The 14,292-nt window shown below is 48.3% G+C and overlaps 1 protein-coding gene across 2 annotated transcripts in view; it reads right to left on the reverse strand.

The window, feature by feature from the left end:
• QTRT1 (queuine tRNA-ribosyltransferase catalytic subunit 1) overlaps positions 1-11,313 on the reverse strand; it is a 77,048-nt gene extending 65,735 nt beyond the window's left edge. For both annotated transcript variants that reach the window (XR_010180489.1, XM_063931415.1), the window contains exons 1-3: positions 11,034-11,313; positions 2,804-2,872; positions 2,155-2,293 (exon numbers count right to left, since the gene is read on the reverse strand). Coding sequence is in view for 1 of the 2 variants with exons in the window: in XM_063931415.1 (XP_063787485.1) it covers positions 2,155-2,293; positions 2,804-2,872; positions 11,034-11,285 (460 nt within the window). In the remaining variant the exon portion in view is untranslated. The remainder of the gene's footprint in view (positions 1-2,154; positions 2,294-2,803; positions 2,873-11,033) is intronic.
• Between the last annotated feature and the right edge of the window lie 2,979 nt (positions 11,314-14,292).

A 14,292-nucleotide genomic window follows, 5' to 3' on the forward strand; every position in this document is an offset into this window, starting at 1 on the left:
ACTCTTTATTTTTTATTTTTTTATTTTTTTTTGGATTCAAACCTTGGTCCCATCAGATACCCGCTACAGCGACTGTTTGTCTGATGCCACACACATTCCCCAAATTACTACCAGTATTATTATTATTATTATTATTAAGTGAAACACAGGAATAATAAAGGGAAGGTAACACCCGCCCTGTTTCTCAGAGGCTCCGCTGGTTGCCCAAAATGGCGTCCAGTCGGGGGAAAAAGTTATGTGGCAAAGCGGAGCTAATGTGAAACCAGTTCTGTCTTATAATAAAAACATTGCTACTATATCTGTGTAACAGTATATATATATATATATATATATATATATATATATACACACACACACACACACCCATACATAACCCCATACACATATATATATATATATATAGATATAAATATGTGGGTATATATATATATATATATATATATATAATTAAGCTAATTATGTAGGGGGTGATATGTGAACCTGGGTTCCTATGCATAATATGCTCCACTATTATGGCCACCAAGCTATAAAAGCTATTTATAATGACATTAATGAGCCCCTGATATAGAGCAGGCTCTATCCATGTGTGTGTGTGTGCTGGGGAGCGGGGAGCCCGTGAGCAAAGCTCCCAGTATAAACATTAAATGAGGTAGTAAGCTCCCTGACTCTCCCTCTAGCAATGCGTGCAGTGGCCGTGGAGCAGGGAGCCCGCTGTGCAGAGCGGAATTAGGTCGGCCCCCAAAACTTAAACTAACCTGCTTCAGTTCCACGAAGCGGTGAGCGCCATGTATCCCCGTCCGCGCTGAGCCCGATGTACATCGCGGGACAGCAATGCGTGTGGGGAGTAGGGAGCCCGCTGTACAGCGCGGGATCTGTAGTTACCCGGGGTGGTGAGCGCTCTGTATCCCCGTCCGGCAATGCGTGCGGGGAGCAGGGAGCCCGCTGTACAGCGCGGGATCTGTAGTTACCCGGGGTGGTGAGCGCTCTGTATCCCCGTCCGGCAATGCGTGCGGGGAGCAGGGAGCCCGCTGCACAGCGCGGGATCTGTATTACCTCGTGCGGATGTCCGGGGCGCGGGGAACGCTCGCTGCACCGAGCAGGAGTTAGCTCCACCCCCCTCTGGCGAAATAAAACGCACCCGTCTGTGAGCGCCCTGCATCCCCCGCCGGCCATGTGTGTCGCGGGCGGGGAGCGAGGAGAGCTGAGCCGCAGTACAGAGCGGGCGCTGTGCATAGCGCACTGAAGCTCCGCCCCCCCCTTAAAGGCGCCAAATTTGAACCAGAAAAGGCGCCCTGTGTTATAATCTGACCCACTCCAGACACATGAGATCCTACAGTGGCACACTGGGGGAATCAACATATTACTTAGATCACATTGTAATATATAATCATACATCCATGTGAAGGGGGGGTGTTTACTCACCACTGCCTGCAGATGCTGGAGTGGCCCCGACACACGCCGCACGCAGCGGTGTCCGGCCTCTGTCGACGGAGTGGCCTCCAACATCGCACTCACGTATACTGTCGGACGGGGTGACCCTGACACGCGCCGCACGCAGCGGTGTCCGGCCACTGATACTCACCGCTGCCCTGCTGCCGGAATCTTCTGATGGATGGAGCGGTCCCGACACGCGCCGCACGCAGCGGTGTCCGCCAACTCAGGAGAGCTCAGTGTCTCCCTCAGCCGGGGCCCATCCCGAGCCGCACGCAGCTGCGATGGGACCCCGCCGGCAGCTCCCGCGGTGCAGACTGGCAGTGGCAGAGCTGCCAGTCTGTGTGTGTAAGTAAGAAAAAGAAAATAAAGAAAAAAGAAAAATTTCTTCAGCTAAACCCAAGTGAACCAGCTACCTCGGGCACTAAACTAAGACTGGCTTGGAGGGGAGATAGTAGGGGAGGAGCTAGCCACAGTGTGAGAATTTTTAAAGTGCCAGCTCCCAACTACTGCCTACTATTCCCCATTGTAACTACACTCCAGTGGCCCCTAGTGGATGAAGGAGAAATAAATGTATTTAGCAACAGTTGATGGTAGCAATGTAAAAGACAAATTAATCTTGAAGTGGACATTCATATTAAAGACCTCATATTATTTGTTTCCGATAAACATAGCTGTACACTGTGGATATATCTTGTATACAGATGAGGAGGTAACACTTACCAAGTGCATTCTGGATTTCAATAGACTTCTCTGGGGTGAGAAGGATTTCTTTCCCATCATATGGAGATTTGAAGTGCACCCCCTCTTCTGTCACCTTGGACAGTTCCACCAAGGACACCATCTGAAAGCCTCCACTGTCCTGATACATACATAACCATGACTATTCAGTGCGTTTTCAGGTATCCGAATTATAGATCTACAGTAAAAAGGTCTACCACTAATAATAGACATGCATTAGGTCGACAAGATCAAAATGTCATGTAAAAGGTAGACAGGTCAAAAGGTCGACACACATATGGTAGACAAGTTTTTTTGGGGGGGGGGAGTTTCAACTCTTTCATACTTTACCATCCACGTGGACTAAGATTGGGAATAGTAACCTGTGCCAAACGCAGTGGTAGCGGATCGAGGCACCTTGCCCGAAGCATGCCATGAGAAGGGACGTGGTACACTACTGGGGCTTGTTTGTGCCAGAAAAGTTACAAAACACCCCCCAAATTTTTTTTTTTTTAAATCATCTTTTTTTGTGGCGACTATTTACATGTCAACCTTTCCTAACGTCTACTTATTCTATGTCGACCTTTTGCCACATCTGCGTTATCATGGAACATCACGAGGCTGAAGTTATCTGAAAGGGTTCCAAACCTACTGTAAGAAGATTCCGGTTCCAGTTCATAAAACCATGCAGACCATTCACCTTCTTCATTATTTCAGGCCCCTACAAGGAAATAAATCAAAAACATTCACATCTAAACACTTCAATACAAAAAAATTCCAAAAGGGTTTTTAATGTGCAGGTAATATCGGCTGTGGTATGGTATGCCGGCGGCCGGGCACCAGCATACCGGCGCCGGAAGCCCGACCGCCGGCATACTGACAGCGTGGCAAGCGCAAATGATCCCCTTGCAGGCTCGCCACGCTATTTATTCTCCCTCCGGGGGGGTCGTGGACCCCTACGGGGAGAAAAAGTGTCGGTATGCTGGCTGTCGGGATTCCGGCGCCGGTATACTGTGCGCCGGGATCCCGACAGTCGCCAACCTGAAGACCACCCGGTAATATCAGGTCCACCAACTCAACATCTGGATTTCTTTTTCAGGTCCCTTATGCATCTCCATTGTTGCCGAAACTTGATATCTACTGTAGCTAGTCAGAGAATTCCTCAAGATTTGCAACATACTTCTTTTTCTATTATTAACTTTGGACATTACTTATAGTACAACTGCCGAGCAGCTATGCAGGGACTAAAGCTAGGTGCATTGTATTCAATAATCTGTCCAATCTGGCTGTATAGAATGAAAATTTGGTGATGTATGGGAGTAGTGACAATCGATCATTTACTCCCAAACACTGGAGAATGAACAATCAAATCATACGGATTCTGGGCCTAATTCAGTAAGGAGAGCAAATTCTAACCTTCTCCTAGCATGCCGTCCATCGTTGGGCAAGACCACCCAGCATGCTGACCCCCTCCCCCCCTTCAACAAGCAGAAATTATTATTTATTTATTAACAGTTTCTTACATAGCGCAGCATATTCCATTGCGCTTTACAATTAGAACAACGGTAATAGAACAAAACTGGGTAAAAACAGACAGACAGAGGTAGGAAGGCCCTGCTCGCAAGCTTACAATCTATAGGGAAATAGGCATTGATACACAAGGATAGATGCTACCTATTGCATAATGGTCCACCAGGTTGCTAGGTTCTTAATGGGTTGTATGATATGATCACACAGCAATGCTGGCCAAGTGTCAGGAGGGTGTGAGAGTAAAGAAAGACAAAAATAAGATTTTACTCACCGGTAAATCTATTTCTCGTAGTCTGTAGTGGATGCTGGGAACTCCGTAAGGACCATGGGGAATAGCGGCTCCGCAGGAGACTGGGCACAACTAAAAGAAAGCTTTTAGACTACCTGGTGTGCAATGGCTCCTCCCACTATGACCCTCCTCCAAGCCTCAGTTAGGATACTGTGCCCGGAAGAACTGACACAATAAGGAAGGATTTTGAATCCCGGGTAAGACTCATACCAGCCACACCAATCACACCGTATAACTTGTGATACTATACCCAGTTAACAGTATGAAATATATCTGAGCCTCTCAACAGATGGCTCAACAATAACCCTTAGTTAGGCAATAACTACATACAAGTATTGCAGACAATCCGCACTTCGGATGGGCGCCCAGCATCCACTACGGACTACGAGAAATAGATTTACCGGTGAGTAAAATCTTATTTTCTCTGACGTCCTAGTGGATGCTGGGAACTCCGTAAGGACCATGGGGATTATACCAAAGCTCCCAAACGGGCGGGAGAGTGCGGATGACTCTGCAGCACCGAATGAGAGAACTCAAGGTCCTCCTCAGCCAGGGTATCAAATTTGTAGAATTTTGCAAACGTGTTTGCCCCTGACCAAGTTGCAGCTCGGCAAAGTTGTAAAGCCGAGACCCCTCGGGCAGCCGCCCAAGATGAGCCCACTTTCCTCGTGGAATGGGCTTTTACTGATTTAGGATGCGGCAATCCAGCCGCAGAATGCTCCAGCTGAATTGTGCTACAAATTCAGCGAGCAATAGTCTGCTTAGAAGCAGGAGCACCTATTTTGTTGGGTACCTACAGGATAAAAAGCGAGTCAGTTTTCCTGACTCCAGCCGTCCTGGAAATATAAATTTTTAAGGCCCTGACTACGTCCAGGTCCTTGGAATCTTCCAAGTCCCTAGTAGCCGCAGGCACTACAATAGGTTGGTACAAGTGAAAAGCTGATACCACCTTAGGGAGAAACTGGGGACGAGTCCTCAATTCTGCCCTATCCATATGGAAAATCAGATAAGGGCTTTTACATGACAAAGCCGCCAATTCTGACACACGCCTGGCCGAAGCCAAGGCCAATAACATGACCACTTTCCACGTGAGATATTTCAAATCCACAGTTTTAAGTGGCTCAAACCAATGTGATTTTAGGAAACTCAACACCACGTTGAGATCCCAAGGTGCCACAGGAGGCACAAAAGGGGGCTGAATATGCAGCACTCCCTTTACAAATGTCTGAACTCCAGGCAGTGAAGCCAGTTCTTTCTAGAAGAAAATCGACAGAGCCGAAATCTGGACCTTAATGGAACCCAAGTTTAGGCCCATAGTCACTCCTGACTGTAGGAAGTGCAGAGAACGACCCAGCTGAAATTCCTCTGTTGGGGCCTTCCTGGCCTCACACCACGCAACATATTTTCGCCAAATACGGTGATAATGGTTTGCGGTTACTTCTTTCCTGGCTTTTATCAGCGTAGGAATGACTTCCTCCGGAATGCCCTTTTCCTTTAGGATCCGGAATTCAACCGCCATGCCGTCAAACGCAGCCGCGGTAAGTCTTGGAACAGACAGGGCCGCTGCTGTAGCAGATCCTGTCTGAGCGGTAGAGGCCATGGGTCCTCAGATATCATTTCTTGAAGTTCTGGGTACCAAGCTCTTCTTGGCCCATCCTGAACCACGAGTATCGTTCTTACTCCTCGTTTTCTTATTATTCTCAGTACCTTTGGTATGAGAGGCAGAGGAGGGAATACATAAACCGACTGGTACACCCATGGTGTCACTAGAGCGTCCACAGCTATTGCCTGAGGGTCCCTTGACCTGGCGCAATATCTAGTTTTTTGTTTAGGCGGGACGCCATCATGTCCACCTGTGGCCTTTCCCAACGGTTTACCAACAGTTAGAAGACTTCTGGATGAAGTCCCCACTCTCCCGGGTGTAGGTCGTGTCTGCTTCCCAGTTGTCCACTCCCGGAATGAACACTGCTGACAGTGCTAAGACGTGATTTTCCGCCCATCGGAGAATCCTTGTGGCTTCTGCCATCGCCATCCTGCTTCTTGTGCCGCCCTGTCGGTTTACATGGGCGACCGCCATGATGTTGTCTGATCGGATCAGTACCGGCTGGTTTTGAAGCAGAGGCCTTGCCAGACTTAGGGCATTGTAAATGGCCCTCAGTTCCAGAACATTTATGTGTAGGGACGACTCCTGACTTGACCAAAGTCCTTGGAAATTTCTTCCCTGTGTGACTGCCCCCCAGCCTCGAAGGCTGGCATCCGTGGTTACCAGGACCCAGTCCTGTATGCCGAATCTGCGGCCCTCTTGAAGATGAGCACTCTGCAGCCACCACAGTAGAGATAACCCTGTCTCCAAGGACCAGGGTATCAGCCGATGCATCTGAAGATGCGATCCCGACCACTTGTCCAAAAGGTCCCACTGAAAGGTTCTTGCATGGAACCTGCCGAATGGAATTCTGCTTCGTAAGAAGCTATCATTTTTCCCAGGACTCGTGTGCAGTGATGCACCGATACCTGTTTTGGTTTCAGGAGGTCTCTGACTAGAGATGACAGCTCCTTGGCTTTCTCCTGCGGGAGAAATACTTTTTTCTGTTCTGTGTCCAGAACCATCCCCAGGAACAGTAGGCGTGTGGTAGGAACCAGCTGTGACTTTGGAATGTATAGAATCCATCCGTGCTGTTGTAGCACTTCCCGAGATAGTGCTACTCCGACCAACAACTGCTCCCTGGACCTCGCCTTTATAAGGAGATCGTCCAAGTACGGGATAATTAAAACTCCCTTTTTTCGAAGGAGTATCATCATTTCTGCCATTACCTTGGTAAAGACCCTCGGTGCCGTGGACAGTCCAAACGGCAGTGTTTGGAACTGGTAATGGCAATCCTGTACCACAAATCCGAGGTACTCCTGGTGAGGATAGTAAATGGGGACATGTAGGTAAGCCTCCTTGATGTCCAGGGATACCATGTAATCCCCCTCCTCCAGGCTTGCAATAACCACCCTGAGCGATTCCATCTTGAACTTGAATTTTTTTATGTATGTGTTCAAGGATTTCAAATTTAAAATGGGTCTCACCGAACCATCCGGTTTCGGTACCACAAACAGTGTGGAATAGTAACCCCGTTCTTGTTGAAGTAGGGGCACCTTGACTATCACCTGCTGGGAATACAGCTTGTGAATTGCCTCTAGCACAGCCTCCCAGCCTGAGGGAGTTGTCGGCAAGGCAGATTTGAGGAAACGGCGGGTGGGGAGACGCCTCGAATTCCAGCTTGTACCCCTGAGATACTACTTGAAGGATCCAGGGATCCACCTGTGAGCGAGCCCACTAATCGCTGAAATTTTTGAGGCGGCCCCCCACCTTAACTGGCTACGCCTGTGGAGCCCCCGCGTCATGCGGTGGACTCAGAGGAAGCGGGGGAAGAATTTTGATTCTGGGAACTGGCTGACTGGTGCAGCTTTTTCCCTCTTCCCTCGTCTCTGTGCAGAAAGGAAGCGCCTTTGACCCGCTTGCTTTTCTGAAGCCAAAAGGACTGTACCTGATAATACAGTGCTTTCTTAGGCTGTGAGGAAACCTGGAGGTAAAAAATTTTCTTCCCAGCTGTTGCTGTGGATACGAGGTCCCAGAGACCATCCCCAAACAATTCCTCACCCTTATAAGGCTCTATGTGCCTTTTAAAGTCAGCATCACCTGTCCAGTGTTGAGTCTCTAATACCCTCCTGACAGAATGGACATTGCATTAATTCTGGATGCCAGCCGGCAAAATATCCCTCTGTGCATCCCTCATATATAAGACGACGTCTTTAATATGCTCTTATGTTCGCAAAATAGTATCCCTGTTTGACAGGGATACAGACCACGCTGCAGCAGCACTATCTGCAGGTCTCAGTCTAGTACCTGAGTGTGTAAATACAGACTTCAGGATAGCCTCCTGCTTTTTATCAGCAGGTACCTTCAAAGTGGCCGTATCCTAAGACGGCAGTGCCACCTTTTTTGACAAACGTGTGAGCGCCTTATCCACCCTAGGGGATATCTCCCAGCGTAACTTATCCTCTGGCGGGAAAGGGTACGCCACCAGTAACTTTTTAGAAATTACCAGTTTCTTATCGGGGGAACCCACGCTTTTTCACACTTCATTCACTCATTTGATGGGGGAACAAAACACTGCCTGCTTTTTCTCCCCACACATAAAACCCTTTTTTAGTGGTACTTGGGTTAATGTCAGAAATGTGTAACACATTTTTTATTGCCGGGATCATGTAACGGATGTTCCTAGTGGATTGTGTATATGTCTCAACCTCGTCGACACTGGAGTCAGACTCCGTGTCGACATCTGTGTCTGCCATCTGAGGGAGCGGGCGTTTTTGAGCCCCTGATGGCCTTTGAGACGCCTGGGCAGGCGCGGCTGAGAAGCCGGCTGTCCCACAGCTGTTACGTCATCCAGCCTTTTATGTAAGGAGTTGACACTGTCGGTTTATACCTTCCACCTATCCATCCACTCTGGTGTCGGCCCCACAGGGGGCGACATCACATTTATCGGCATCTGCTCTGCCACCACATAAGCCTCCTCATCAAACGTGTCGACACAGCCACACCGCACACACACAGGGAATGCTCTGACTGAGGACAGGACCCCACACAGCCCTTTGGGGAGACAGAGAGAGAGTATGCCAGCACACACCAGAGCGCTATATAATTTAGGGATTAACACTATATTGAGTGAATTTTTCCCAATAGCTGCTTGTATATACAATATTGCGCCTAAATTTAGTGCCCCCCCTCTCTTTTTAACCCTTTGAGCCTGCAAACTACAGGGGAGAGCCTGGGGAGCTGTCTTCCAGCTGCACTGTGAAGAGAAAATGGCGCCAGTGTGCTGAGGGAGATAGCTCCGCCCCTTTTTCACAGACTTTTCTCCCGCTTTTTTATGGATTCTGGCAGGGGTATTTATCACATATATAGCCTCTGGGGCTATATATTGTGATATATTTGCAAGCCAAGGTGTTTTTATTGCTGCTCAGGGCGCCCCCCCCCAGCGCCCTGCACCCTCAGTGACCGGAGTGTGAAGTGTGTATGAGGAGCAATGGCGCACAGCTGCAGTGCTGTGCGCTACCTTGGTGAAGACTGATGTCTTCTGCCGCCGATTTTCCGGACCTCTTCTTGCTTCTGGCTCTGTAAGGGGGACGGCGGCGCGGCTCCGGGATGAACACCAAGGCCAGTTCCATGCGGTCGATCCCTCTGGAGCTAATGGTGTCCAGTAGCCTAAGAAGCCCAAGCTACCACCAGTTAGGTAGGTTCGCTTCTTCTCCCCTTAGTCCCTCGATGCAGTGAGCCTGTTGCCAGCAGGTATCACTGTAAAATAAAAAAACTAAAATAAACTTTCTTTCTAGGAGCTCAGGAGAGCCCCTAGTGTGCATCCAGCTCGGCCGGGCACAGAAATCTAACTGGGAGGAGGGTCATAGTGGGAGGAGCCAGTGCACACCAGGTAGTCTAAAAGCTTTCTTTTAGTTGTGCCCAGTCTCCTGCGGAGCCGCTATTCCCCATGGTCCTTACGGAGTTCCAAGCATCCACTAGGACGTCAGAGAAATATGTGATGTTATCATACCTCCCAACATGACCCTCTACAGGAGGGACAGAATGTTCTGCTTCTGGACTTTTCTCTTAATGTATGATTGCCATCACTTGTGCTGAAACACCTTTCTTATCCAGTAACCTGTTCAACACAGGTGATGACGATCATACATTAAGAGAAAAGTCCAGAAGCAGAGCACTGTGTCCCTCCTGGAGAGGGTCATGTTGGGAGGTATGTGTTATGTATGTTATGAACAGAGAGAATGTAATTAGATAGGGAAGCACTGAAGGTTGTGGGTGGGTCTGGAATTTGTCTGAAGAGCTGAGTTTTCAGGGAACGTTTAAAGGTTTGGAGACTAGAGGCGAGTCGATCATATCGCAATTTCTGCTGGTTAGCAGAAACCGAGGATGGCTCCTTCCGGCACAGCTTAGCTTAGCTGCGCCCTCAGGAGTCCCGCCGCCACGTTCTTGATTGCAGCGGCCTAGAATGTTATTGAAATCACAAACTAAATTGTGTATTAGCAGCAGGGGTAGAATTGCCCAAATTATTATTAACAAGCAAATAATTTATGATTTCCAGACTGTTCTACTATCTGTAAGAAAGGACAAGCAACGCATTCCAATATATTCACAACATTGTATATTGTTGCACCGTATAAGCTCATGGGAATTTGAACTGAGCAAATCTGAGAAAATATAAACATAAAAAGGACAAATTCCTGTTTCTACATATCAGCATAAATTGGAACAAACCATTTAACTCTGTCAGAAGTATAATTTGGACTTTGCCAATAAACTTAAAAAAATCTTGCCCACAAACACGAACCTCTAATAATCTAGTCCAGTGGTTCTCAAACTCGGTCCTCAGGACCCCACACAGTGCATGTCTTGCAGGTAACCCAGCAAGTGCACAGGTGTATTAATTACTCACGGACACATTTTAAAAGGTCCACATGTGGAGCTAATTATTTCACTTGCGATTCTGTAAGGTGATCTGCAAAACATGTACTGTGTGGGGGACTGAGTTTGAGAACCTGTGATCTAGTCAGTAGGTCAAGACCGAAATGTTGATTCAATATCGTGGACATTTTCAATAATCTGAACATATTTCCCACATTTTTCCATGACTATGCTATCCTTGTGGACAGACATATGCAGATTCAGTGTGGTATGGTAGAAAATCGGTAACTTAAAAGAAGAAAAATATTTAAGTGTGTAACTTAGATGAAGAGGCCTTCGATTTGTTGAAAAATCACCCTAATTATCGCGACGACAAAGAAAAAAAAATTGGACAGTGTGTACCTAGCTTTACAGTCCAACAACCTGCAACAATCAGGAAAGCAGGGACTTCAAGTTCAACAACAACTGGAGAGCAATCAGGAATCCTTGGATTTATAGTACAACAAAGGCTGCGCAGCACTCAGGGAAGATGGGACTAATTGCACAACACCCTCCCAGGTTCTCCCATTCTAGTCGCAGTCCACTTCCCTATTCGCTTCTTACCGGCCTCATTCCTAGGTGATAGGTGTTCCCCAGGCAAATCTCACAGCCCAGGTCCCGTAGCTGATCAGCGGTGATCCCCTTCATCGTCCCCTGAGTCCCCACCGGCATGAACACCGGCGTCCTCACAGGGCCGTGTGGTAACACCAGGTCGCAGGCCCGCGCTTTCGTTACCGGACACTCTGCCAATACCCGGTGCAGTAACGCGTGTCCTTTGGGCGCCGCCATCTTTCCACTGACAGCCGGAAGTGACATCGGAATGATGTTCAGGCACCATAGCTAGCAACGATAACATCGCTGGCGGAAGTTGGCGTTTTTTCTTTTTTTTACCAACTTTGTTAAAAAATGTACAGCTTACCTTATGTTTCTTTTTAAAACCAGCTATTAAAGTATTACAGATTCGTTACATGATTAATATACATCAGGGCTAGGCAAGAAATGGACTGGCTGTCACTTGTAGTTCTACAACAATTGGAATGTCTAGCTGAGCCTGTGGCATACACTGGGGTAAATTTACTAAGGTGGGAGATTTTTAGAACTGGTGATGTTGCCCATGGCAACCAATCAGATTCTACTTACCATTTATCTAGCTGCTTCTAGCAGATAATAGATATAATCTGATTGGTTGCTATGGGCAACATCACCAGTTCTAAAAATCTCCCACCTTAGTAAATTTACCCCACTGTGTCAACATACCTCGGAACATAATGGAGATATAAGTGCCCTACACATTATAGATAGTTTTATATAGCAATATAGTTGAAAAAAACTGAATTTTAATTACTTACCGGTACATCCTTTTCTTTTACGTCCTAGAGGATGCTGGGGTCCACATTAGTACCATGGGGTATAGACTGGTCCACTATAATAATAATAATAATAATAATAATAATAATAATCATTTTATTTATATAGCGCTCTTTCTCCAATAGGACTCTAGGCGCTTAACAGATACATAGCATAATATAGTACAGAAAATAATGAAGTACAGAACAGTTTTTCATAAAATACAGAAGCATGAAGATACTAAAGGGACAATTATGGGAATGCTTGAGTAAAAAGGAAAGTCTTGAGTCTACTTTTGAAGGATTCTATAGTTGGGGCCTCTCACACTGTGCGGGGAAGTGGGTTCCATAGAGTCGGAGCCGCGTGACTAAAAGCTCGACCCCCAGATGAATTACGGGAGATTCTAGGTACTGCTAAAAGTCCTTCATCTACAGATCACAGTAATCGAGTGGGGCAGTATGGGGTCAGTAGCTGCTTCAGGTACCTTGGGCCCTGGTCACTAGGAGCCACTGGCACTTTAAGAGATTGAGAGTGTGGGCTGGCTCCTCCCTCTATTCCCCTCCTACCAGACTCAGTTTAGAAAATGTGCCCAGAGGAGCTGGTCACAGCTACGGGAGCTCCATAGGAGGTCTTTTAGTTTTATTATTTTTAATAAGAGTTTAGGCACAGGGAGGCTGCTGGCAATAGCCTCCCTGCATCGAGGGACTAAGGGGGGGAATAGTGTCCGCCCTACGGGGTCTGAGCCACTATCTCAGCTGACAGGATACTGAGCTCCTGAGGGGATCGAACGTTCTCCGCCACAGGGGATTGCTCAGCCCAACAGCATGCCGCTACCCCCTTACAGAGCCAGAAGATCTGTGGCGAGTTAGTCACCGGCCCCCCTGGCAAGCGGGAAGCCGGTGTGAAGATGGCGGCAACAGGGTATGGAGCGCAGTACTAACTGCGCTCCGGGGCTCAGCGGTACATGGTGCGGCGCTGTGAGGGGCGCCCTGAGCCAGCACCTACACCCTACACTGACCACCAAGCCTGTCAGGGTCCCAGGATCACTGCCAGCACAATTCCACAGGCCATTATAATCAGTAGCGGATCTTGCCACGGGCAAGCAGGACTTTTGCCCGGGGTGCCGCCTTCCGGAGGGCACCGCACCATGGCAAGATCCGCTGCTGCTGCTGTGCCCTCCGCTGACCGCTGTGTCCCCCGGCTGTGTCCCCCTGTGAAGGTCTAGTTTCCCTTTGTGGAGAGGACCTTTGCTGTGCGGTGCGCGATGACGTCATCGTGCACCGCTCAGCATTTTAGAGGCGCTACTACTGTACAGGGGGCGTAACTGGCCACGCCTCCTGTATTAAGTCATGCCCCCATTTCCTGCCCAGGGCGCAGAGAGGGCTCAAACCGGCCCTGATTATAATCTTCAGAAGAGCGGGAAGACAGCGCCATGGAAGGGGGCTGAGCTTCTCCTCAGAGCGGACCCTGCAGCATTCAGCATCATTTTCCTGCCTGCAGAAGCGCAGTCAGTGAGAGCTGTCCCTCCAAATCAACACCAGCTATCTTATACGGTACCAGGGGGTTGTAGAAGGGGGGGGGGGGGGGGGGGCTGTATATCTGTACTGTGCAACCTATTAAGGTGCACAGTAAGCGCTGGATAAGGGTTTCCCTATATCCTGAAGCGCTGTGTGTGGGTTGGCTCCAATCTCTGTGTCTCTCTTGACATTTTTTTGGGGGGGAAACTCTGTCTGCCCCGTGTGCGTGTGTGTGTGTGTGTGTGTGTGTGTGTGTGTGTGTGCGCGCGCGCGCGTGTGTGTGTGTGTGTGTGGAGTGGTTGTGGTCTCCATTAAGCTATGTCCAGGGACTCTGTCATATGCTGCAGAGGATATGTCCTCTCAGGATGATCCCATTCCATGTAATCAGGTTAGCCTCTATTAAAAGTATGATTTCTCAGATTTCTACTAGAGTTGCACAAATTGAATCTGCAACTCAGGTTTTACAGAACTCTATGGCAGTTTGGTCCGGTTCTGTTACCTCAGGGCCCCCTACGTGCTCTTGCCCAGATATTCAAGATGACACGGATACCGATTGTGATGCGGTGATGGGGATGTGCTGCGAGGGGCGGCATCTCTTGCAAAAGGGGTGCAGTTGATGATAGAGGCCATTAGAGATGTGTTGCATATTGCTGATACAACACCTGAGCAGGTTGAGGAGGATTATTTCACTGATAAAAAGAAAACCTCGCTAACCTTCCCTGCGTCTAAGGAATTAGGGTGGTCATTCCGAGTTGTTCGCTCGTTGCTGTTTTTCGCAACGCAGCGATTAGGTGGAAAATGCGCATGCGTATGGTACGCAGCGCGCATGCGTTAAGTAATTTAACACAAAACTTTGGAGATTTACACAAGCTCGAGCTACGTTTTTTCACACAGGAGTGGCTGGAGAAATGGGGGAGTGGCTGGCCAAGCGCAGGGCGTGTTTGTGACGTCAAACCAGG

The sequence above is a fragment of the Pseudophryne corroboree genome, chromosome 6, assembly GCF_028390025.1.
Source record: "Pseudophryne corroboree isolate aPseCor3 chromosome 6, aPseCor3.hap2, whole genome shotgun sequence".
In the NCBI taxonomy this organism is placed as follows: domain Eukaryota; kingdom Metazoa; phylum Chordata; class Amphibia; order Anura; family Myobatrachidae; genus Pseudophryne; species Pseudophryne corroboree.